At 30.7% G+C, this 26853-nt stretch overlaps 1 protein-coding gene across 1 annotated transcript in view; it reads right to left on the bottom strand.

The window, feature by feature from the left end:
* The window catches only part of LOC111707127 (furin-like protease 2), a 64645-nt gene extending 40772 nt beyond the window's left edge, over positions 1-23873 (bottom strand). The window contains exons 1-11 of the mRNA XM_023480136.1: positions 23794-23873; positions 22880-22924; positions 16835-16889; positions 16111-16224; positions 15549-15613; positions 14227-14303; positions 6345-6419; positions 4592-4627; positions 2469-2545; positions 1328-1438; positions 15-127 (exon numbers count right to left, since the gene is read on the bottom strand). Coding sequence (XP_023335904.1) covers positions 15-127; positions 1328-1438; positions 2469-2545; positions 4592-4627; positions 6345-6419; positions 14227-14303; positions 15549-15613; positions 16111-16224; positions 16835-16846 — 680 coding nt within the window. The 5' untranslated portion in view covers positions 16847-16889; positions 22880-22924; positions 23794-23873. The remainder of the gene's footprint in view (positions 1-14; positions 128-1327; positions 1439-2468; positions 2546-4591; positions 4628-6344; positions 6420-14226; positions 14304-15548; positions 15614-16110; positions 16225-16834; positions 16890-22879; positions 22925-23793) is intronic.
* Positions 23874-26853: the final 2980 nt, after the last annotated feature.

Raw genomic sequence — 26853 nt, 5'->3', positions numbered from 1 at the left:
AATGATAAATCTACCTTGCATCCTGATCTACTGTTGTAATACTTGCATCTTGTCCAGGTGTTCCAGAACTATATGTTGTAGCTAGAGTACTAGAACACTCCTCAAGATACCAAGGTTTTAAACCTCCCTTAGAACAAAATAGATGAATAAATTTAAGACTTTGATTTAAGATAAGGGTATATATTTAAATTTGAGGAATAACCAACAATTGATATCACACTACAGGGTTTTTTACCTTAAACAAATTTTGATGCAATTTTGCCCACATTTTAAAGCCATATTGGGCAAATGATGATGTATGCATGTGTACTGTCTATTATTGTTTGAAATGATTGTTACCTTTCGAAAAAAAATTTTGAAAACATTTAAATTTCATTTTATGAATGATATTTGGGCAATCGTTTCCATGTAGATTGCCTAAGGACAAGCAAAAATGTGCAATATTTGTGCAAAATGGTTTTTAAATTTTGCTGGAAACCTTGCTTTATAATTTTTCAAGTCCCATTTCTAATATCGGAAATATATCCTCCTGAAATTATAAATTCTTGTTTAAAATTTTCTTTGAAAATTAATTTCAACCAGGCTTAAACAGTGTTTAATAAACTCAAAACATAATTCTCATCTATCACTCAAATTAATGTTATAATGAGAAACTAAATGAATACAGGCTTGTTTGAAATTTCATCAAAAAATTTATCTAATTTTGTAGTTTGATATTTGTTGTCATTCAACATGCGAACATTTAAAGTTTTAATATCCTGGAGGATTGCTTTTAATTTGATACTTTTAGATATAATATATAAAAAATGACCAAAGAAAGTTCAAACCACAAGAGAATCAAATTAAGTATTAATATGATAGAATTGGCTTCAACTCTTTAAGTAGTGCTGAACAAAGTTCACTGAAGAATTATAATTATCTATCATTAGCACTTGCGCATTGAAAAAAACTGCTTTATGATTGATTAACAGTAATAAAACATTGTTATAAAGGGAACAAATTAAAAAAAAACTTTTAGGTGTGGTGTGCCTGTAACTGGGCACTTTAGTCATCAGCTGAAAACTTAAGAATAAAATATCCTTAAACCTGATCAGTTAATTGATCTGGAGATTAAAACCATGAAGAGAACAAGAGATTAAAAAAAAGATTGAATCAAGGATTAATCCTGATATCCACCATTCAAAAGTTCCCAGCTCTGTTAACATTATCATTTTACTTTAATAAGTTACCGTTTCTTAATGACAACATTAACAGAATAGATTTTAGAAACCGTTAATTTTAAAAACTTGCTGCTCGTTAACAGAACCTTGCCCATCTCTAGGTGTACCTGGGTTGCAGAGGATATGGAGAGAGTGAATACACTGTTTGTGTATCCATCACAGTTACAGTTATCTATATGATGACCTCCATTCCCGCTTGCCCATACGAATAGAGATCCCTACGCAAGAGCAAGGTATTTATAATTTTTAGAACTTCCGCACTGTTCACAATCACATTTATTAATACTATTACCTAAAAATATTACTAACTTTTCCCTTAAAAACAATTGTTCTTCTAATTTCAAGTAAAACCCAAAGTTTTTAACATTCCTAACATTTAAAGGAATTAATGAATTTTAAGAAAAAAAGTAGCCCTGGTTTAATAGTGATATATTGTTGCGCAATTGAAGAGATACATATTTCGTTAAATAGAAAGATTTAATGTTAAATTCCGATTGTATGTTTGTTTAATTTTTTCAGCCAACAAACCCTCCTTGCCGGTCACTCCCTTTAACTAAAACATTGTTAAGAATATCGACCCACAAATAATTTGACGAATCCTGGCCAAAAAAAAACATTTTTAAAACTCCCATTTACAATATTCAAAAAGAAGAAAAAAAGATATATAGATCTAACTATCTTGAAAAAAGAATTGAAGGGAACTCTCGCTGATAAAAAAGATAACCTACAATTATAATTAACCCATTAAAGGGACTGTAAGCGTAATTCAAAGGGATCCTTCATGCAAAGAAGGCAATGCCTGATTTTCGAAAATACCCTTTGTATTAGAATATGATTTCTAATTAGATATCAATGTTTATACTTTACTAAACTGATTCTTTTCAATTATGGCTTCTTTTTAAATTGACTTGCGCATCTCTTCTGCAGGAGAACATTAAGAAATTTCAGATATGAAAATTTTAGAAGTTAATCAAGACCCATTAGAGTTCTATCTGATGTTCTTGTCTCGAGAATATGATATAAAACTTTATCAAACTTAAACGATTTATATATATAAAATTTTGTATAAAAATCGTAGGTTAAACAGATTTTATTCTTCAAATAAGCAACCAATCTGAAAACAACGATATCACAGAGGAACCTGATCAACTCCTAAAATGCTTAAGTTTTAGCCTCTACCCCCTTTCAATTTTCCTTTACAGTCCCTTTAAGTAAAAAAAGTGCAAAATTAAAACAGACTTGTTTTACCTTTCCTCCTCGTCCCTTGTTAATCCCGTTAATGAAAGCCTGCTTAGCAAGTGGTCCAGGACCATCTACTGTTTTACCTAAACAAACAAACTGTTCTCGTGTCTTACTCAATTATTTTTTTTCTGGTTGTTTTTAATTAACGACCATTTGAAAACCTTCATTATTTTGCATGAAAAGTGTTTGCATTAAAAAGATTTTAAATCCTAATTTTTTACGAACAAAAAGACTTTAAACAATTTAATTAGTCAAGAACCATTTTGTAATCCAAAATACAAACATGCAAGCCCATTATTTTCTTTTTATGTTCTATATTGAGAACAAATTAATATTTTACAAGGACTGATTAAAAACATTGGTTGTCTGTCTATTGAGTGTCTGCCTATTTACCCAATGTCTGGGCGATACAGTACAAACTGGGGCCGGAAAGGTTGACCCGGCTGGGAAATTCAAATGTACTACGGCTGCCCGTGAATGGAGAAAATTATTGCGGAAACCTTATATTTTCTTTCCTATTGTCCAATTAAGTGACACAAAATAAACTTAAGCAAATTTTTTTGTTTTTATTTGATTCATCTTAATAACCAACCCACCTTCTAATAGTACAATTGTAAGCCATCAAATTTTACATATATATTAAAAATTGTAACAATGAATAGCTCAAAATATTCATATTTAATCAAATATTTTGCCTGATTTTAAATTGTAAATTGAAAATTTGACAGGGTGATATATATCTTAATTAGTAATTAAATTGGGCCATATGATGACACTTTTTTCATAGACATAAAACACCAAAAGAATCAGGCCAGACACCTACACAAGGAAAAGGTTGCATATATATATATTTTTGTTATTAAACCATTGATTATTCAATATTTGATATTTAATTCCAATACAGATTTGACTGATTAAATGCATCCACTTTTTCACAACAGTATTTATTTATAAAATAAATTCAATATTGTTTTGTAACTTACAAGTAAAATTCTTGAATTTACGTCAAGCACTTAACAGCTGTTTACATTATTTATGTAAACTTGACGAGATTTCATTTAATTAATGGTTTGTACTTACAATGTTTAAACTACAAGCTGTGACATAATTCTTAAAACTTTCATAAACTAATAAAACATTTAAAACCTGTCAATTTTTCTAAATGCTTATTATACTTTTCTTTTTCATAAGATACTCTCTATATGATTAAATTTGAGATGTATTGCCTATTTTCCGTTTCTTGAAATGTACTGAAATATAATCTGTACAATGACAACAACGAGGATATGACATTGTATCTTTGACAAGGGGCTTTAATAAACCTGAGGCCAAATTTAAAGAATTTGAGCCGCGGCTCTAATTTAAGCTGCGACTCAAATATGGTTGGTTCCACTTAAAATTGTATTACATTTTTCAAGATTTAAAACGGAGGTCAATTGAAACCTGTTTTTAAGGGATTTGAGATGCGGCCTAAATTCATTAAATTTGGATATTGGCCGTAAAACATCTTGTAGAGTTATTAAGTAAATTCTTTAGTTTTCTGATAAAGTACGCCTTAAAAATTGTACTACTTTTAAATACAAGTTTTCACAAAAGCTTTGCAGAGTGGCGTATTTTAGTTATTCCAAAAAAATACATACTACCTCAGTGATAAGTCAGAAACAAATAGTAGGCTGAATAATTATTATGAAGAAATATTGGAGGCAAATTGTGATAATCAGGTTAAAATGGGGGAGAGGTAAATATGATCCAATTTTAGAAACTAATTACTGCATTCAGTTCCTAGCAATTAAGGGAAAACTGATTTTCAAGGTAAAGGGCAGCAAATATTTTTTAATTTTTAAAACTTGTCATCTCCCTTAGGTCCTAAGGAGGCAAGAGGCAAAGTCATATTCAAGGTAGAGGGAAGCAAATATGTTAAAATGTTTAACTTACCATCATCCTCAGGCCTCCAGAAGACGAGAGGGGCAAAGTGATTATGAAGGTTAATAGGAGAAGGGGTTAATATTTTATAATTTTTAAACTTACCATCATCCTTAGGGCCCAAGACCGGAGACAAAGGGACAAAGTCATGATCAAAATAAAAGTGGGGAGGGGGGGGGTAAATATTTTTCACGTTTTAAACTTACCATCGTCCTCAGGTCCCCAGGAGGCCGAGTATATATCTGGAGGTAAATTCAATTTAAACATTGTTCACATTTTTCTCAAATCTCAACATTGTTTCATAGTTTCTCAAACATGTAAGATAAAATATTTGAGATAATGTAATGTCATGTAATTAAACAGCTTGATACATGTCATTTTAAGAGGAGGGGTTAACATCTTTTTAAGTTTGTTGACTTTTAGTGAAATAGTAAGACGACAGTAAAGCAATCTTTTGTTGATTTGATGTAGTTCTAAAGTAAATAGTAGATTGAATATCAACTAATTACGTGAAATGGTTCTGTTTACAGTGCACAATTGCTATTTTTCATGTTCATTGGACTAATAAAATTCATAACTTGAGTTTAAAGTCGTCTCCTTCCTCCACACTTTTATGAGTATTACCGTATATTAATTTAAGAACAAACAAAAACTAATAAAAAAGGTATATTTCAAACTTTTTTGGCCTTTTTGTCAATTTCACTCAGACTTGCTATTAAGAGAAGTAATATTTGATATACAGTGAATTAGCTCCAGTAAACTAAAGAGAAGTAATATTTGATTATAGTGAATTAGCTCCAGTAAACTAAAGAGAAGTGTTTATTAAGATCTCAAGAAAATAAGCTTTAAAACATTAGGCCTGTTTGAAGACTTTTGAAATCAAACAATTTTCTTAAAATATGAATTTCAAAAAAATTACAGCTTTAAAAATTAAATAAAAAAAAGTAAAGGAATTGAGTTTTTGCCACAAACTCTGATTTTCTAATCACTATATCTTTGGAACCAAACGTTGCATACCTTAGATATTTCAAACTATGTATTCTGTTAGATCACTGAGTTTGAAATATCAAAGGTTTACAACATCAAGTTCTAAAGATATTGAGGTTTAAATATTTGATTTTGTTCCAACGACTCAATTCCTTTATCATGTATAAAAATGAAATAAAAAAAGTAAATTGATCATGTATGAAAAGAATTTTTGATCATGATTTGTTTTATTTCACTATAGTAAAGAAAAGAGGTTGAAACTTTTGTATAAAATAGCACTTATCTTCAACACCTGAACTATATCTATATAATAGGAACGTTCATAATAATTGGTCCGATATCCAACAAAGAACCTGAGTTCTTGTCAAAAACTCAAATTTTCTAACCACTATTTCTTTGCAACCTGATGGTGCAAACCTTTGATATTTCAAACTTATATTATTTGATCTAACAGAATTCATAGTTTGAAATATCTAAGGTCTACGACATTTGGTTACAAAGATATTGGGATCAGAAAATCAGAGTTTGTGGCAAAGACTCAATTCCTTTACTTATTCTCTTATGATTGAACAAAACAAACGTTACAACCTCTGAGCTGAAAACTTTAGAATTGGATTCCCTTAATACCAACCACTTAATCTGAATGTCCTCTATGGACACTTTTGATTACTGCTTAATCCTCGTTTTTGAATATATACTGGATTCCGACCAACAAGAGTTTTTTCATTAAATGGCGCTCAAAATTTCAAATTTCCTCTCTTCTAATTTGCTGTTCGGTTTTCCACCGACGCTCTGATTTGTTGCATTAAAGATACTTTCCTAGATACAAACTAAAGATTAAAATAGTTTTAAGAAAAAAAAGAGGAGATCAAGCATTAGTCTCGATACCCAAAGTTCTAAAGTTTTCAGCTCTGTTCTCCATATATCCCACATACAACCGAATATTTTATGTAATGTTTTGATGAATTGTTCCTATATGAGATGGGTTAAGGGATAGGCTTCTTGCTTCCACAGCATCATTCACCATACCATCCAGCATACGTACACCTAGATACCAGGCATACATTAGTTTTTAACAACATAGGGCTGTACATCATTCAACATACCATCCAACATACGTACACCTAGATACCAGGAATACATTAGTTTTTAACCACATAGGACTGTACATCATTAAACATACCAACAAACTTATGTACACCTAGAAACCAGGCATACATTAGTTTTTAACCACATAGGGCTGTACATCATTCACCATACCATCCAGCATATGTACACCTAGATACCAGGCATACATTAGTTTTTAGCAACATATGGCTGTACATCATTCACCATACCATCCAACATACGTACACCTAGATACCAGGGTTTTTAACCACATAGGACTGTACATCATTAAACATACCAACAAACTTATGTACACCTAGATACCAGGCATACATTAGTTTTTAACAACATAGGGCTGTACATCATTCAACATACCATCCAACATACGTACACCTAGATACCAGGCATACATTAGTTTTAACAACATAGGACTGTACATCATTCACCATACCATCCAGCATACATACACCTAGATACCAGACATACATTAGTTTTAACAACATAGGGCTGTACATCATTCACCATACCATCCAGCATACGTACACCTAGATACCAGGAATACATTAGTTTTTAACAACATAGGACTGTACATCATTCAACATACCATCCAGCATACGTACACCTAGATACCAGGCATACATTAGTTTTAACAACATAGGGCTGTACATCATTCAACATACCATTCAGCATACGTACACCTAGATACCAGGCATACATTAGTTTTAACAACATAGGACTGTACATCATTCACCATACCATCCAGCATACATACACCTAGATACCAGACATACATTAGTTTTAACAACATAGGGCTGTACATCATTCACCATACCATCCAGCATACGTACACCTAGATACCAGGCATACATTAGTTTTAACAACATAGGACTGTACATCATTCACCATACCATCCAGCATACGTACACCTAGATACCAGACATACATTAGTTTTAACAACATAGGGCAGTATTAAACATACCATTCAACATACGTAGTATGAACACTTGGACACCAGGATTACATTAGATTTTAGCATATATAGGGCTGGGCATTAATATTACAAGATATATTTTGTGCACTATCTTGTTCTGTAGTATGCTATGTATGCTGTACAACTTGATCTAGCCGCCTAAAAGTTGACTGTGCACTCAAAATAAATTGATAAATTAATGTATATTGTATATATATGCATAAAAAATTGTTTATTTTATGTTTAATCTTCCAAAATAGAAACTCCGGAGAATTTTAAAGATGGATTTTGCAATTTTCTCTTTAATTCTGCACTCACAGCTCAACTACCCTAACTACCCGTCACCCCCTTTAACAGAATTTAATTTTAATATTTAAAAATCTTAAAATCATTTGCATACGTTAGCCCAGCCTTACTTTTTAGCATAGGTATTACGCTAGCATATCTTTTAAGTATTGGTATTAGGGCTTGGCAATATTCAAATAAAAAACTGAAGAAAAAATTTAATTTCGTTTATAAAATTACATTTCCAAACAGAAAAATCACTGTTGGTAAAAATTAATAGTTGCTTAAAAGGGCAGCCTGTTTTGAATTCAAACACGAATACAGCATGAATACTTTTTAGAATAAGCACATAGATCCATACTGTAATAAAATATAAAGTTTTCAACAAAAATCATGAAGGAAAAAACATTAATCACAAAAAAAAATAATCCGAAAAATAATAAAAAATATGTTTTAAATTATTCTCTGATAAGTCTACTCAATATTGTAAATTCCCTATTTCATTTTTATAAAGCTTTAAATTTACGATTTAATTACTAAAGGAAATGTTAACGAATACAAATAAAATAAACATGAGGCCGAATTTAAAGAATCTTCTATCTGAACTGGACTGTAGATATAATTTCAAGTACTCCTCCATTATAAGAGTGGCATGTCCAATTCATAAATAATGATATCAAATCTATATTTATACTGAAGTCAGTATTGATTATGTATATTAATAATGTTTAGCTTTTTGGAAAGCCTATAGCATAATAAAACGGATTGCAAAAGTTTTTCAAAACAATTATTTGCAAATTATTTGCATACAACCTGTCAACAAAATTTACACAATTTTAGTTTTCTTAATTACACATCAGGTTATTTAAAATTTTGCAATTTTTTTTGGCATATTTAGAACGGTATGGTCATAGAGAATAGAATATATAGAGAGGAATTAAAAGAATCTCTCGGTATGAATTTGTTCAGTCCCTTTCAGCCTGAAAGGGAGTTCAAAATGTACAAATCATGTAAATGTTCACAAATTATATGCAGTAGAGTACATTAATACAGTATGTTCCCTAGACTATCCATTTCAATTTCAATTTTTTTAAACTGTTAAATAAACTTTATAATGAATTAGGTGAATAAAAACATCATTTGATTTATAGTTATAACGGAAAATCATCGTTTGTAAAGTGGAAGGCATAGAGTCTATGTGAAATGATCATTGGTCAATCATGAAACCAGCCTATTTCATAATTTTGTTTTCTTTTAACAATAATTTTAGATTTTCCATAAAATGATATTCCAGGGCCCAACAGGTTATATAGCATAAATATGTGAAGTACACCTGCAGTATGGAAACAGTACAACAAAATGGCCGTTTTACACTTTTTTCTAGTAAATTCCTCTCTATATATTCTTTTCTCTATGGGTATGGTCAAGGGCTTTTGAAAGATGTATATCATTTTATCATTGTTTTACAAACATTTTTACTATGTAACTAGATTTGGCAAAACCAAAAATTCAAGGGGGCTCAAATTGACCTGCCCCCCCCCAGCATATCCTGGTTTTAAGTACCCCAGCAGGGATAGGGTTAAATAAAATACATGCGTAATTTCAAGTGACCCTTCCATTTATAGAGTGGCAAGTCCGACGTACCTTTGAAACCTTTATTTCTCCATCGTTTCTGAAGGAATTGAAATGCATGAGTCACTTTTGTAAACAAACCACAAATAAAAGTTATTAGTTTTTGAAATAAGATACATGTATATCTAATGCAATACTTAATCAGACAAATCTTTGAAGGGTATTGTTGTGAATCAGAATTGAAGTCACTTTAAACCTCTTAATTGATTCTATATTAATTAAACTGCTTTTTAGGTTTGTGAACGTTGGAAAAATGAAAAAAAGAAATACAAAATGATTTTTAAAAAAGATAATGAAGAGCTTTAAAAGTATTGCCTCTAAAATAATGAATTCAAGGTTTTCTTCAACAAATCTCCAGTCCCCCCCTGCCTGCCCCCTTCCTAGGGCCTGTGCACCCAGGCCCCCCTGTATGCCCCTACACGTTACTGATTTAAAATGTGACTTAGAATGCGTTCCTGATTTTAATGTTCTTTTTAAGCAATTTACGTTCGTTCCACATTCGTTCTTTTAATAATCGTTAAAATATTTTTAATAACGCGTTCTATGTGCTAGTTCTTTTTTTTAGAATGATTGGATTGTTCTGGATAATTTTGTTCGTTCTTGTGAAAGAATGATCTCTACCCAGTAATGACGCTCAGCGAGGGGGGGGGGGAGACCAGAACTCCTCAACTGGTAATCACCGCCACCCAAATGTGTTTTGCGGTAAGCGCGCTCCTCAATTGGTAATCTCCACCACCTCAATTGGTAATAAGCCAAAAAAAAAGCGTAACATTAAATAAGTTATTTCTTAGAAATAAGACTATATTGACAAATCGGGACACAACAAAAATTGATAAGCTCTTTTGAGGGAGGTTCCATTGGAGGAAAGGGGGGGGGGAGAGAAAATATTCCTGTCAGAAATGTCTAAGAGATAACCCCTATATTAATCTAACTAGATTTCAAATTGTTCAAATAAATTGTTGCAAGGCAGATTGTAAAGTTCTCTGGTCCTGCTTAAAATTAGCAATAAATCTGAGTGAAAGAGATTTACTGGGTTAGTTTAACAATTTATGAAACCTTGTTCCTTATATTGGATTTCTAGATACAGGGTGTTCCTTATATTGGATTTCTAGATAGGAGTATACAAGGTGATCCTTATATTGGATTTCTAGATACAGGGTGTTCCTTATATTAGACTTCTAGATAGGAGTATACAAGGTGATCCTTATATTGGATTTCTAGATAGGAGTATTCAGGGTGATCCTTATATTGGATTCTAGAGAGGTGTATACAGGGTGATCCTTATATTGGATTTCTAGATAGGTGTATACAGGGTGATCCTTATATTGGATTTCTAGATAGGAGTATACAGGGTGATCCTTATATTGGATTTCTAGATAGGAGTATACAGGGTGATCCTTATATTGGATTTCTAGATAGGTGTATACAGGGTGATCCTTATATTGGATTTCTAGATAGGTGTATACAGTTGTTCCTTATATTAGATTTCTAGATAGGTGTATACAGGGTGATCCTTATATTGGATTTCTAGATAGGAGTATACAGGGTGATCCTTATATTGGATTTCAAGATAGGAGTATACAGGGTGATCCTTATATTGGATTTCTAGATAGGAGTATACAGGGTGATCCTTATATTGGATTTCAAGATAGGAGTATACAGGGTGATCCTTATATTGGATTTCTAGAAGAACTGGGTCATTGGCTTCATAGGAACGAGAGTGGTACCTCCAATACAAGTAACAGAAAACAGTCTTGGATCAAAGAAGTATGAAACAAGGCCTTCTCCAGAATGAAAAGCGAATATGACTCTTTTAGACTATTTTATGAATTGTGCAGAGGCACCCTGTAAGTCTCAATTCCTTTAACTGTCTGTTGTTTCCATGATTTTACTGTTTGTTATCACTTGCAGTTTAATTTTTAACTTCTAACTCTGTTATTGCATCATGTTTCAAATTAGCTTTAAGGAGAAACTCAAATCTTCAAAGTAGAAAATAATAAAGTAATCTTGAAAAAATTTAATAATTTACTCAAATCAAATAAGAAAAAAAAGTTATTTTATTAAGAAAACATCAAACATGAAGGAGGAAGATTATTGAAGGGACAATTTTAATCAACCTGCAATGTAAAGAGCGTCAGGTCTGATTATCAATGGTAGCCTTTCGAATTCATTTCTGTTTTTCCATAGAGATGCTTATAATTGTTACTAACTACAGTGATTACCAGAAAACTCTGGAATAGAAAGACGACTTTTAGAATCAAGTTACAACTTTGAAAAGTCCAATGAGCATTATAAACAGAAATTGTGAAGTGTAAACAGACCCATTTCACTAAATTATTGATTTAGTAAAACTATTTGCTTTGTAAAAACATTAGTATTGGTATAATGTCGCCTTCCTATTCCTTTGTTTTCTGGTTATCACTGTATAAAAAACTATGAAAACTTTGAAAATATGATTTTCCATTTTCCAGAAGTCTCAGAAAATAAATATTTTCATGTGGTTTTTTTAAAAACTCCGTTTTACATGAAATATTAGGAAATTTAGGAATTCTAGAACAGTACCTTAAAGCAATAAGAAATTGAGTCTTTGCCACAAACCTACATGTTTGCAACCCAATGTCATAGATTAAATTATCTAAACTTGAAATATCAAAGATATAGGGATTCGAATATTTGAGTTTGTTGCAAAGACTTAATTACTTTAGCAAAAAAAAACGTTCATGAAAATAGAAAATAGAAGACGACTTGAAATTATGTCTACAGTTCCTTTAACATTTAAAAATAGGTTTCACTTTTGTTGTGGGAATTTAAAAGTGCTTTTTTTTCAAAGGAAAAAATAAATACCTTTTTGTTTGTGTATAGAAGTAGGAAAGAGAACAAATGATCAAAGGGTGAAAATTTTATTATTGTGTTCAAAATTTTAAAAAGAGAGAAATGAATTATAAAAAAATATGATGAAAAGATGAAAAGTATAAAAGGGACTATACACATAAATCATGGTCCTTCACATGTAGTATGAAAACTACGATTTACAATGTATACTCAGCGGTTTTATAATGAAGAAACAATGAAGGAAATTGTCAGAATTCAACATGTTTTATGACAATCGGCAATATATTCCTCAATGTTGCTCAGAATGAGGTTTAAAGGTACTGGTTTTAATCAAATATGCCTCTCATTAAATTAACTGCAGGGGCTCACTTGAAAATACGTGTACACTCCCTTTAAGGAAATTTGAACGTATTTTGTATTCATCTTTTTCATAAATAATCTCCAATACACAGAACACATAAAACGAGAAAAAAAACATAATAGAATTATAAAATGATGAATGAAGTTACAGAAAAAGGAACATAAAATAGACGAAAGGCTTCATAAGCTTTACAAAACAATCAAAAAAGATAAATATTTTTTGAATTTTACTTTTGTAGTCTTCATTTCAAACATTTCAAACATCATACAGCAAATAACATCCTGTCTGAATCGAAATATGTTCAGTCATATTTTTATGTCTAATTCAAAATCCGTCGCATAAACAGCCTGAAAAACTTTATAACTAAAATATGAAACACTAACAAAAAAGTTAAAAACATGAAATATGAAAAATCGTACAAATCCTAAAAATGTTTTTTTTACTTATTCTGCAATATGTTTAACTATAAATGTCTGATTATGATAATAATACCTTTTTTAATATACATTATAGGCTAATATGTTGAGAATATGTTACCTCCTATACTAGCGCAGCATTATATACTAATATGTTAAGAATATGTTCCTCCTATACTAACATTATATACTAATATGTTAAGAATATGTTACCTCCTATACAAACATTATATGCTAATATGTAAAGAATATGTTACCTTTTATACTAACATTATATACTAATATGTTAAGAATATGTTACCTTTTATACTAACATTATATACTAATATGTTAAGAATATGTTACCTTTTATACTAACATTATATACTAATATGTTAAGAATATGTTACCTCCTATACAAACATTATATGCTAATATGTAAAGAATATGTTACCTCCTATACAATCATTATATGCTAATATTTTGCTAATATATGTTACCTCCTATTCTCGCATTGTACGCTAATATGTTGCTAATATGTTACCTCTTATACTAGCATTATATACAAATATGTTACCTCCTATACTAGCATTATATACTAATATGTAAAGAATATGTTACCTCCTATACAAACATTATATACTAATATGTTAAGAATATGTTACCTCCTATACAAACATTATATACCGGGTGGCCAAAACTTTTTTGAACAAATCCGTACATTTTCAGAAGAAATCCGTACAATCCGTACAATTTTCGAAAAAAAATCTGTACAATCCGTACAATTTTTTTTTAAACCAATCCGTACAATCCGTACAATTTTTTAAAACCAATCCGTACATTTTTTTAAAAATCCGTACATTTTTTTTGTTACCTTTTATACTAACATTATATACTAATATGTTAAGAATATGTTACCTCCTATACAAACATTATATGCTAATATGTAAAGAATATGTTACCTCCTATACAATCATTATATGCTAATATTTTGCAAATATATGGTACCTCCTATTCTCGCATTGTACGCTAATATGTTGCTAATATGTTACCTCCTATACTAGCATTATATACAAATATGTTGCTAATATGTAACCTCCTATACTAGCATTATATACTAATATGTTAAGAATATGTTACCTCCTATACTCGCATTGTTTGCTAATATGTTGCTAATATGTTACCTCCTATACTAGCATTATATACAAATATGTTAAGAATATGTTACCTCCAATACTAACATTATATACTAATATGTTAAGAATATGTTACCTCCTATACTAGCATTATATGCTATTCCAACTCCACAATAATCATTGTATGCCACAGCTGCAACTTCCCCAGCACACCTACATAAGAATAATTTATGCAAAAAAAGTTATAAATATGCTGCTGCATTGAATTAACTAGGGCAGAGTCCAAAACTAAAGAACGAAAAGTTTTGACTTAAATTTTAAGTTCATGGTTAAATACCACTTCTGACTTAATTTAAACTGAACTTTAACCGTGAGGTTAAATATTTAACCCTCTGTGGTTAAATATTTAACTCGCCGAAATCGACGAGTTAAAATTTAAACACAGGGTTAAAATCTTGAAATCCCGCAATCCCTATTTGTCTATCATAAAAACCTGGATAAATTTCACGTTTTAGATTTATTAATGTTTGCATGTAAACCCAAAATACGGTTGTAACTGGAAATATGTTTTTTCCGTCACGTAAATAATTTAAAATTTAAAAACAGCTGATTATCGATAGTTATGTAATAATTCTCCGTAAATCCTTTTCTCTGATTGGTTCAGATTTTTCCCGGGAAATTCAAATTTAAAATTGAGAAAGTTTAATATTTAATCTCCTGTTCAACGAAATAACCAACCTTAAATTCCCTACTTTTTTATTTCCAGGGAGGATAATTACTTATCCTCCCTATTTACAGGGAGGATAATTACTTATCCTCCCTCTTTACAGGGAGGATAAGTANACTTCGCCTTGGGCCTCCTCGACCTTTTTGGGGTTCTAAACCTCCCTCGCTAAGCACTTGAGGTTTAGAACCCCAAAAAGGTCTTGGAGGCCCTCGGCTAAGTGGTTTTCCCCTCAATTTAATTATCCTCCCTTAATCTCCCGGTTAAGTAGTAATTAATAGTTATAAGTAGCTACTCATTATTTTACAGAACTTTTAACCTCGAACTTAAAATTCGCGCATTCTTTAGTTTTAGACTCTGGAAACATTTTTCAGTCTAAATTAAAAATCTTTTATGAAAACCTTCATGATAATTACATCATAGTTAATGCCGTTACTAAAAATATGGAAAATTAATGAAAAGTTATCTAAACAGAACCTTCAGAACTTAGCAAAAAACAAACTGAATTCTGAAAAGTTGTTCTTTTGAATGGTTTTATTTTTAGGTAACCATTAACAAAAGGTTAAAAAAAAGTCTGAAAGTGTCCAACCTTTGACAAAAGAGCTATGTATATGAAAATCGCAAATCTAATAATTTAATTGCGAACAATCTAAAAAATGAATTCAAAAACAAAACTTATTCAAATTGGAAAATTTAGTGGTGCCACTCGACAGTTGAAAAACCTTATTTTTTACCTTGTTCCATGTTTATTATCCCCATTATCCTGAGGCATTGGATCATCATCATTATCATTTATATCCTTAACACCATAATCATTATTAGGAGCATGTTTACTAATTACCGAATAAACTCCGTCCTCCTTTCTGATTTGCAAAATAATACTTTTTGGTTTTAGCAAGTCAACTTATGGCTTGATATGATTTGGGCAGCGCTTTCTTTTAAAGATTTTGAACAATATATCCAGAAAAATGTCCTTTAAAAATTATTTACCCCCCCCCCCCCACCCCCATCTAAAAGTATCTATGTTTTCCTGGATTTATCAGGATTGTTGGCACATATTGTAAAAAAAATTATTAATTGCGGTATTGGGAAAAATATATGAGAATGATTTTATTGGTTAAAAAGCATTAAAGAGGGGAAACAAATTGCTGCATTTGGAAAAAATAAATGAAAATATTCTTTTTGTTGAAAAGCGTTAAATTTTCCCCCAATATTCAAAATTAGTTTTCCCATAGGGACTGGAGGGGGTAGTTCTTCAAAATATATACCCATTGAAAAATATTTACCCCAGCCTACCTTTGATGCCAGAGGATCATAGTTCTGTGCAAGATCCGGATGATTATGCTGGATACCGTCATCAAGTATAGTAACAACTACACCCTTCCCTGTGAAACCTAGATCCCAAGCAGGCTACAAACCAGAATATTTCGATAGAAATTATTATTTATGCAGAATTGAAATTATAATGTTGTTGTAATTAACTATGAATCACTACAGCTGCAGTTATATAAACAAACAAGCACCAAAAAGTGTATGGAAAATTTTTCAGGAGTAATTTCATGTGTTTGTTGATAAATCATTTTCAGCAAATCAAGCCTAGTTTTGTGAAGATGCTATTTGGGGTAATAAATATTTAGTGCTAGATGTCAAGAAATTTATAATGGTTTTAAATTAGGGACTTTTGTTTTAATCTTTAGCAACCCTCCATTTTAAGAGACACATGTTTCATTTACAACAGTAACCTTTAAACCTCTATCTGATAAATGATGTGGAAAATATCATCATATTTCCAAGTGTTTCATTATAATAATTTTCCCAATTGCTACAACAGTCCCTTTAACAGCAGGAAAGATATAACCTCAATGGGCCCCAATTTATCAGGAAAAAAAATCTTTAGCAATAAAAACAACACAATTTAGAAAGCTCATGATTTGTACAACATATTTAGAATATTGAGTAAAAAATTTACAAGAACACCCAAATTTCCATACTTTTAGTTTATTTCGAAATAATTACGTTCCTTGACATTCATATCAGATCCATCCTTTGCACCATGATTAAGGAACCATTGATCCCTAAATAGAAAATTTTATCAGGGGTATATATTTTTCATCAAATCTGTTTTTTTCCACAAGACATCAAGTTTTATAGGGCCTTAATTTGATTTTACTTAATTTTTACAGAAATGTTTTGTATCCATCCTTACTTTTGAATAAAAAGTCTAGTAAATATATGCTGTAATAAAACTGTTCAGATGAAAAATGATATATAGTTTTCAAAGATTTGTGATCAATAGATTTTGAAAATTCAATTTAACATTTTGAAAGTTGAAATGATAATCTTTTAAAAAGTGGGGAGAAAAGTTTTAAGCATTTAAGCGTTTAGTATTTAGCTGACATAGATACCAGACCAGTGCTTTACAAACTCAAAAATCAATATAATTTTTAAAGTTTTAACCATGGAAATAAATGGCGAATTCATTTTATTTATTAATTCTTTTAGCGTAAAATGTTATTATTGTCAGAGATATCAATAATAAAATATACATTTGTTTTGGTATTTTGTTTTGCCTGTTCAACAAGCTACTGAAGGAAATAATTGAAAGTATTGTCTATCCTATAGCGCATTTGTTTAACCTTTCTTTTAAAACAGGATATATCCCTAGTGATTATAAATGTGCAAAAATAATTTCTATCTTTAAAACTGAACAAAAAGATAAATTTAATAACTACAGACCAATTANTCACCCTGTAGTTCATAAACATGATTCTAATAACTTATGTTACCCTCTGTTCCAACCCTTACGCTGAGTATCCTCCCTTTTCTTTATACTCCCTCACCTCCTCCTTACCTTTTACCTGATTTATTATCATTCTTATGTTTAAAATGTACAATGTACATTGTTTTTATCTGCAATTCTCATTCGTTTATAGTGGGCCAACCAATTAAAACAACCTACTCTGGTTAGGCGGGTCCAAACTACATAGTAAATTGTGATTTTTTATTTGTATTATCTCGTGCTTTGTAGTTGAATAAAAATATGAAAAATAAAACAAAAAGTAAGAAAATGCGAGATTTTCATAAAAGGTTTATTTAATGTTAAGTATTTAAAATGTTACACAAAAAAATTTTTGTCCCCCCCCCTTATCTTAAATCCTGGAGCTGCCATTAATCCATTAAAAAAATGTTGGTGCATTCTTGTTCTTTCTTTTCCCGAAGGCAAAATCTTGATCAGGAAGTCCTTTTGTTAGCAAGGTGGTAGAATTAATCTCACATTTAAAAAAAAAAAATTTAACCCCCATGTCAAACCTGTTGCATACCTTTAAAAGTTTTGATTTTGACTTTAAAACTAATTTCTATTTTCAGATCTCATAAAAGATCAGAAGCTAAAATTTGCTCATGCAATGAAATAATTTAATTATAAATGACTACCAATCTTCAGATTGTAAAACCCTCTTGCTTTATTACATTGTACAATTTTAAATCCAAGCGTAAAATTGTTAGTGATATTTCACCAGTTATTTCAGTAAGCAATTCACTCCCTTTAACAAACCATTAGTGGAGAATTGATTAAAGTAAAAATTGCATCAAACCAGATTACATAATGAATTTGATCACACTTACTGCACTTCAAATTTTAAAAGAACAAAAAATGCTAATTTGCACGAAAATTAGATGGCTGCCAAATAAATGACAAAAAATCTTTATTTTAGTTTTACACCCATCAAAATTTTACCATCAAAATTTTACCATCAAATTTTGATTTCCAAACTTTGAGTGTATTCTCAACTATTTTGAAGTGCATAATTAGACTTAAATAAACAAGCACTGGCCTTCATTGGTTTTATTACATAAACAATTATTGTTGTGAATAAACACAACTCCACAGCTTATTAGAATTCCTAAGATATTCAACATATTATCTTGGAAATGTGAGAAGTAACTTTTGTCTAAAATCAAACTTTCACAAAAGTTGTAGGCTGAAGTTTTCAGATTATTATGGAGCCGCTTGAACTCCATAAAACTAAGATATTTAAAAAAACAGAAATCAACTGTTCCTCTATCACTGCAAAGGACACATAATGAAAGAGTTTTTTCCTTGGTAATAAATTCTCTAAAAATGTTAATTCTGAGGGTAGAATACACTTTTATAATAAAAATGTTACATTTCCACCAAAGTAAGTGTGAATATAATGGTATTTTATAAACTCCAATCAATATTTTTCTACCTTTATTGTAGTGGAAACTATGTTACTTTTAAAACTTCTTGTTTTTATCGATTTTCTCAAAAAACGTCTTCGTGAGCACAATCTGGGGTTGAACTGTTCCTGAACTTGAAACACCTAACCTGTCTTAGTTATTTGATCGTAAATATTTTTAGGTTTTCTTATTTACATTGTCAAGACCTTTTAAAAACTCTAATCAATATTTTTCTACCTTTGTTTTAGTGGAAACTATGTCAATTTAAAAACGTTGTGTTTTTATCAATTTCTCAAATTTTGAATTTACAACTATTTACTCTTGAAACCTTAATCTCATTAAAAAATATGGAAGATACATTTGTTTTTCTGACTCAAAAAGTGTTTAATTCGGATAATTTATCCATTGCTTATAATTAGCAGAACTGCAAATGAAAATAAACCGATTAAAAAGAAACAAAAACATGGATATCTAATGCAGACTTGATCAGACAAAGCTTTTAAGTCAACCATTATAAATTAGACATTTCCTTTTTGGTCTGAGATATTTTAACAAATAATCCTTTTTAAAAAACTCTCAGAAACACAAAATAAATAACCAATTCAACCAAATAAATTTTGCCTAATGGATAGGAAATTTCTACAATGCTCGTCTCAAGCTAATTTTAAAAGAGTGTAATTGACTAAATTCGGGTAAATATTTTGATTATAAAGGTAAATAATTTACTTCCGGGTGTTTGTTAGACCGCAGTTCCGAAAATAATTACTGTAGTTCCTGGAGAGATAAATTGTTTTCTGGAGAATCTATTCCCCTTTGCACCTCTTCTCTACATAGAGATGGGCTTGTTCTCCTTTTTCAATTCATTCGTTTATTGTTCAACAATGACCTATTTCGTTCCTTTTTTTAATTTGAATTCATTTGTTTTCTAAATTATTGTTCATTTTTTTAACTCAATGTTTGTTTTATAAAATAGTTTATTCCAATTTCTTTGTTCCTTGTTCATTATATTTTCTGAACAGCAGCATTGTGCATGAAAATTTTCATTTGTTTTGAAATATTTTGTGCGATAACAGACAGGGTCACCATCTCTACTCCCCAACAAACAGGGTCCCCATCTCTACTCCGCAAAAAACAGGGTCACCATCTCTACTCCCCAAAAGACAGGGTCACCATCTCTACTCCCCAACAGACAGGGTCCCCATCTCTACTCCCCAACACTTCAACTATTTAGGGTTGGTTGGTTCAACCACTTACCAAACTTTCAAAACTTGACAGACACGCAGAAAATAAACTGTCACAAGAAATCCTACATAGTGAAAAATGTTTAGATACAAAGTAGTGGCTCTGCACCCCCTACCTACTAAAAGTGGATGGTTCATTTGGTGTCATGTCCCGTTTGGCTGTCTGATGCATACTCTATAACTTTGCTCTAGCCAAGGTAATTAGGCAAGTAAAGTTAATTGCTGCTTTTTGAGTAAACATATTGAAACCAGTTCTCTCTGTAATTCTCTAGTATGCTAGGAGGACAAAGCATTTAATTTTGATCATTTTGATAATTCATATTATAGTTTCCTATAACCAAAATATTTCAATGATTTTTTATGTGTAAGATGGATCCCATGTCAGACTGTGACATCCGTCTTGTGTTTAATTTACAGCCCAGAGACAGTTCACTGCAGTACTAAAAACGCATACACCTCTGAAATAACTATCTTTACGTTATAATTCTTTGGCTCTAGCAAACTTGAATGTCAGTCAGGTACTTTAAATAATTTGGAGTTTTCATGTGACCTATACACATACACAAATCACACATTTGTCTATTTCTACGAGAATCAATGTAACAGCTCCCATTACACCATCACTACTGTGCACAGGAATATTTTTCTCGGTGTAACATTGTGATAAAACAAATGAATTATCAAATACAATTTGATCTTTAAAATACAGAATTTAATTACTACAGATATGAAAAGGTGCACAAATCCTCTTTTTAGCTGTTATTCCATTCAACCGTCTGTATTCTTGTAAAAAGGATAGGATTAATTTTATCTCAAGTATCTCAAGAACATCATTGAGAGATAGAATTTTTCCTTTTAGCATTCAAATTTGATTCTAAATTCTATTTACTTCTTGACACTGGGAAAAATGTTTAACTTAATCCTTAGCTAAACATGAACCTAAAGTAATTCCAAACTAATTAATTCGATCTTTTCTAAAAATAACAGAATTAGGATCTTAAAATAACAGTTTGGCAAAGGACAGACGCTAAGTACCAAAAAGCAGGAGTAATTGAGTAATTTTTGGGAACAAAGAATCATTTCTTTTACCCAACGATTTTGCTGTCTATTTTCTCATTTTTTTAGTTATATACTGTAGGTAATTTTAGATTTAAAAAAATAATATTTAAAATAAATGAAAATTCACTTTATTTTTATTAATTAAATTTTTATTAAATTATCTATCTCTGAATTAATGTGTACTTGTAATTTTTTAATGTGATTTTGTGAGTATTTTATTATAGCACAATAAAAATCAAAATGTCACAGTTTTTGCTGGTGAATTTATTAAAAAAAACTTTGCTTAAAACTTTTGTCTGAGGAAAAAAGACGCAGAAAATTTAAAATTGTTGATTCACTTCAAAAGTTACTTGGGAAATTAAGCCTCAGAACCAAAGTAGTAAATTTATCATGATTTAAGATAAAAACAACAATATCTTCCTCATTGTTGCTCGCATAAATGGAGTGTGACTTGTACTTACTTCTAGACTGGTTTCATTGAGCTAAAGTCACAATTGTTAATATTGTAAGGACAATCATCTCTAGTGTTGCAACACCTTGGCTTTACCTCACCACTTATTTTTAATTTTATTTTCATTTAAGCAAATACTTTCTATAAGCTTTCAAGGAGTTTTTGGGAAGATTTTTGCATGAGAGAATAGTTTTAATTAATTTTGCAAATGGTAAGAAATTAAATACATCTTATAATCAAATATTGAACATTAGAATTTGTAGTGTAATTCATTACAAAGTTTATAATTATAAATTATACTGAATTAGCTGAGGAAGAAAATCAAATTTAAACCAGGAAATCCTCAGATCGCAAGATTTCCTTAAGAGAAGGAGAAAATTTTAGTTCAAGGTATTGTAAGTGTAATTTTAAGTGATCCTCCAAGCACAGATGGCCATGTCTGAAACTTTGGTGTAATATCATAAACTTTGGTATAATATCATAAACTTTGGTATAATATCATAAACTTTGGTATAATATCATAAACTTTGATAAAATATCATGAACTTTGGTATAATATCATAAACTTTGGAATAATATCATAAACTTTGATAAAATATCATAAACTTTGGTATAATAGCATAAACTTTGGTATAATATCATAAACTTTGGTATAATATTACAAACTTTGGTATAATATCATAAACTTTGGTATAATATCATATACTTTGGTATAATATCATAAACTTTGGTATAATATCATAAACTTTGATAAAATATCATAAACTTTGGTGTAATATCATAAACTTTGATAAAATATTACAAACTTTGATAAAATATCATAAAAATTTTATTAAATATCATAAAACTTTGATAAAATATCATAGACTTTGATAAAATATTATAAACTTTGATAAAATATCATAAAATTTGATAAAATATCAAATAAATTTTATTAAATATCATTAAAACTTTGATAAACTCAAAAATAAAAAAAAGATAAAATCTAACTAAACCCAGTTACCCAATTTGTCTACCGAGTTCCCCAATCAAAATTTTTTAGAAATTCTGTGTACAGTCCCTTTAAAATATTTAATTTTCTTTTCACTTGATAATTGTTAGTAATGCTGCTTGCCTGTACAATGGATCAGGAACTGTAGGGGGGGATCTTTTGCTTCTCCTGAACAAATACATAAATATTATTATTATTATTATTATTATTATTATTATTATTATTATTATTATTATTATTATTATTATTATTATTATTATTATTATTCCCCCCTAAAAAATCTAAAAAAGACAGCTTTAAAATGTTTGTAGAAAGTTTAAAAAAATGTGTTATTTGATTGAAAACAAGAAAACAAATTTTAGAAAAACAAAACGTTGTCCTTAAATTCCAATATAGAAAACTCTCAAGAAGACTGGAAACGTAATTTCAAGTGATCCTCCATTTGTAAAGTGGCATTGTTAGATTAGAATTAGATTCCATTAAACCCTTCTCTGATCAAGGAATGCACTTATTCTTTTATTTATCTACAGAAACCCTTGTGATTGTTGATAACTTTGTATTATCTATTTTTATTATTGTCTAATTGTTTTATCTAATATAAGTTGTTTAATTGTTTTATCTAATATATGTTGTCTAAGTTTTGTATCTATTATATGTTGTCTAAGTGTTTTATCTATTATATATTGTCAAAGTGTTTTATCTATTATATGTTGTCTAAGTGTTTTATCTATTATATATTGTCTAAGTGTTTTATCTAGTATATGCTGTTTAAGTGTTTTATCTATTATATGTTGTCTAAGTGTTTTATCTATTATATATTGTCTAAGTGTTTTATCTAGTATATGCTGTTTAATAAGTGTTTTATCTATTATATGTTGTCTAAGTGTTTTATCTATTATATATTGTCTAAGTGTTTTTATCTATTGTATGGTGTCTAAGTGTTTTATTTATTATATGTTGTCTAAGTGTTTTATTTAAAAAATTTTCCATAAATTAGCATGAATGATAAAGTACACAACAATTTCATAACATCTTACCTAAGTTCTTTCTGCTGTTGAAACCAGGATATTCCAGGCTCTGCAGCCAGTAGGTCAGCGTGCTGGGCACAAGCTGATATCGATCTAGGACAAGGTCAAATTTAAGGGCAAATACTCGTAGGACTTTGTGAAATCGTAACTCCTATTGTTCTGATTTCCCGCAAGTATGGGAAAGTAACATTAAAAGTTAGGAAGGTAGGAAGGTAGGAAGGCAGGAAGGTAGGAAGGTAGGAAGGAAGGAAGGAAGGAATGCATATCTATCACTTTGATGATTTACTTATGTTAAGCATTATATTAATTAAAATTAAGGTAGGAAGGTATGAAAGTAGGAAGGTAGGAAGATAGGAAGGTAGGAGGTAGGAAGGTAGGAAGGTAGGAAGGTAGGAAGGTAGGAATGCATATCTATCACTTTGATGATTTACTTATGTTAAGCATTATATTAATTAAAATTAAGGTAGGAAGGTATGAAAGTAGGAAGGTAGGAAGATAGGAAGGTAGGAAGGTAGGAAGGTAGGAAGGTAGGAAGGTAGGAAGGTAGGAAGGTAGAAAGGTAGGAGGGTAGAAAAGTAGGATGGTAGAAAGGTAGAAAAGTAGAAAGGTATGAAGGTAGGAAGGTAGGAAGTAAGGAAAGTGTAAAGGTATGGAGGTAGGAAAGTAGGAAGGTAGGAAGGGAGGAAAGTAAGAAGGTAGGAAGCTAGGAATCTAGGAAGGTAAGAAGGTAGGAAGGAGGGAAAGTAGGAAGGTTAGAAGGTAGAAAGGTAGGAAGGTAAGAAGGTGGGAAGGTAGGAAGGTAAGAAGGTAGGAATGTAGGAAGGTAAGAAGGTATGAAGGGGGGAAAGTAGGAAGGTTAGAAGGTAGGAAGGTAGAAAAGTAGGAAGGTAGAAAAGTAGGAAGGTAGAAAAGTAGGAAGGTAGAAAAAGAGGAAGGTAGGAAGGTAGAAAAGTAGGAATGTAGGAAGGTAGGAAGGTAGGCAGGTAGAAAAGTATAAAGGTAGGAAGGTAGAAAAGTAGGAAGGTAGGAAGGTAGGCAGGTAGAAAAGTAGGAAGGTAGGAAGGTAGAAAAGTAGGAAGGTAGGAAGATAGAAAAATAGGAAGGTAGGAAGGTAGAAAGTAGGAAAGTAGAAAGGTAGGAAGGTAGAAAGGTAGGAGAGTAGGAAGACAGGAAAGTGGGAAGGTAGAAAAGTAGGAAGGTAGAAAGTTAGGAAGGTAGGAAAGTAGGAAGGTAGGAAGAAAGGAAGGTAGAAAAGTAGGAAGGTAGGAAGGTAGACAAGTAGGAAAGTAGGAAGGTAGAAAAGTACACATAAATATAAAACGTTAGAATAAAATAGAGAATATGAAGGATAGGGTTAGAATTGGACACTTCAATTTACACATTCATATCTAGAGTTGAGGAGAGAGAGCAGGGATATTTATGTTTTAATTATATGCCTTTCCACCCACTTCAATCTTGATGTGACATTTCATATTTTACACTGATTCAACTTTTTCCAATAGTTTTGTACACTTATTTGAAAAATAATTCACAATTTACTGATTTTGAAAAACCACATTAAAGAAGCTCATATTTTCTAAAATTTTAATTCAAAAAAGACTTGTTCATTAAATGTTTTAATTCCCAAAGAAGATATGTAAATTTATTAAATCTTCTACTAAGTCCAGAAGAGGATTAAAGTATGTTACAAACCTTCTACTGAGTCTAGGATAGGCTTAAAGTATGTTACCAACCTTCTACTGAGTCTAGAAGAGGATTAAAGTATGTTACAAACCTTCTACTGAGTCTAGGATAGGATTAAAGTATGTTACCAACCTTCTACTGAGTCTAGAAGAGGATTAAAGTATGTTTCAGACCTTCTACTAAGTCTAGGAGAGGATTAAAGTATGTTACAAACCTTCTACTAAGTCTACAATAGGATTAAAGTATGTTACAAACCTTTCAATCATTTGCAATACAAAATAAATTTCTGCCAAGAACTGTGTTGAGGTCATTTTTACATAAATTAGAAAGAAATCTAATGCAAAGCTTAGAACTTGATTGAATAAAAGAAAGTGAGACAAAGTGTTGAGTGTCTGCTACAATATGATTGAATAAAAGAAAGTGAGACAAAGTGTTGAGTGTCTGCTACAATATGATTGAATAAAAGAAAGTGAGACAAAGTGTTAAGTGTCTGCTACAATATGATGAAATGAAAGAAAGTAAAGTAAAAGTGTTAAGTGTCAGTTACAATATGATTGAATAAAGAAAGTGAGTAAAAGTGTTGAGTTTGCTGTGAGAGGATTAATTAATGAATTATTTAATTAAGGGTAATTAAGAGATAAAGACGGGTCATTAGAGGAACTGGAGAGAAAAGAAATGTATTAAGTTTTCTTGAGCAAAACAACTCAACAGGTATACTTCATACTTCTTTCAGTTCTTTGTCTGCAGTTTAAAAACCAAGAAAATAAAAGATTAAACCATATAATACCCACTGTATTGTGACTCTAAGAAGTTTATGGTATGATTTTGATTCCACTGGAGACCATTCGAGGGTTTTCATTTTCACTGGAGGGGTTTGAAAAATCACTATTTACAATTTGAAACTTTACGCAGGGTGATTTACATTCTACTTAAGGGATTCAGATATCCTTCCTGGGGTTTATAATTCCACTGGATGAATACAGATATCCTTCCAAGGGGTTTAATATTCCACTTGAAGGATTCTGATACCCTTTGAGAGGGTTTATAATTCCACTGGAGGGATTCAGATATCCATCCAGGGGGATTATAATTCCACCGGTGGGGTTCAGACATCTATCCCGTGGGTTACAAATTCTACTAGAGTGATTCAGATATCCATCCAGGGGGATTATAATTCCACCGGTGGGATTCAGATATCCATCCAGGGGGATTATAATTCCACCGGTGGGGTTCAGACATCTATCCAGTGGGTTTAAAATTCTACTAGAGTGATTCAGATATCCATCCAATGGATTTTTAAGCCCCCAGATGGATATATGAAATCCTCCAGTGGAACTATAAACCCCCTAGATAGATATCTGAACCCCAACAGTGGAATTATAATCC

Source organism: Eurytemora carolleeae, unplaced genomic scaffold, assembly GCF_000591075.1.
Source record: "Eurytemora carolleeae unplaced genomic scaffold, Eaff_2.0 scaffold587, whole genome shotgun sequence".
Lineage (NCBI taxonomy): Eukaryota > Metazoa > Arthropoda > Copepoda > Calanoida > Temoridae > Eurytemora > Eurytemora carolleeae.
This window is presented reverse-complemented; position numbering and strand designations above follow the sequence as displayed.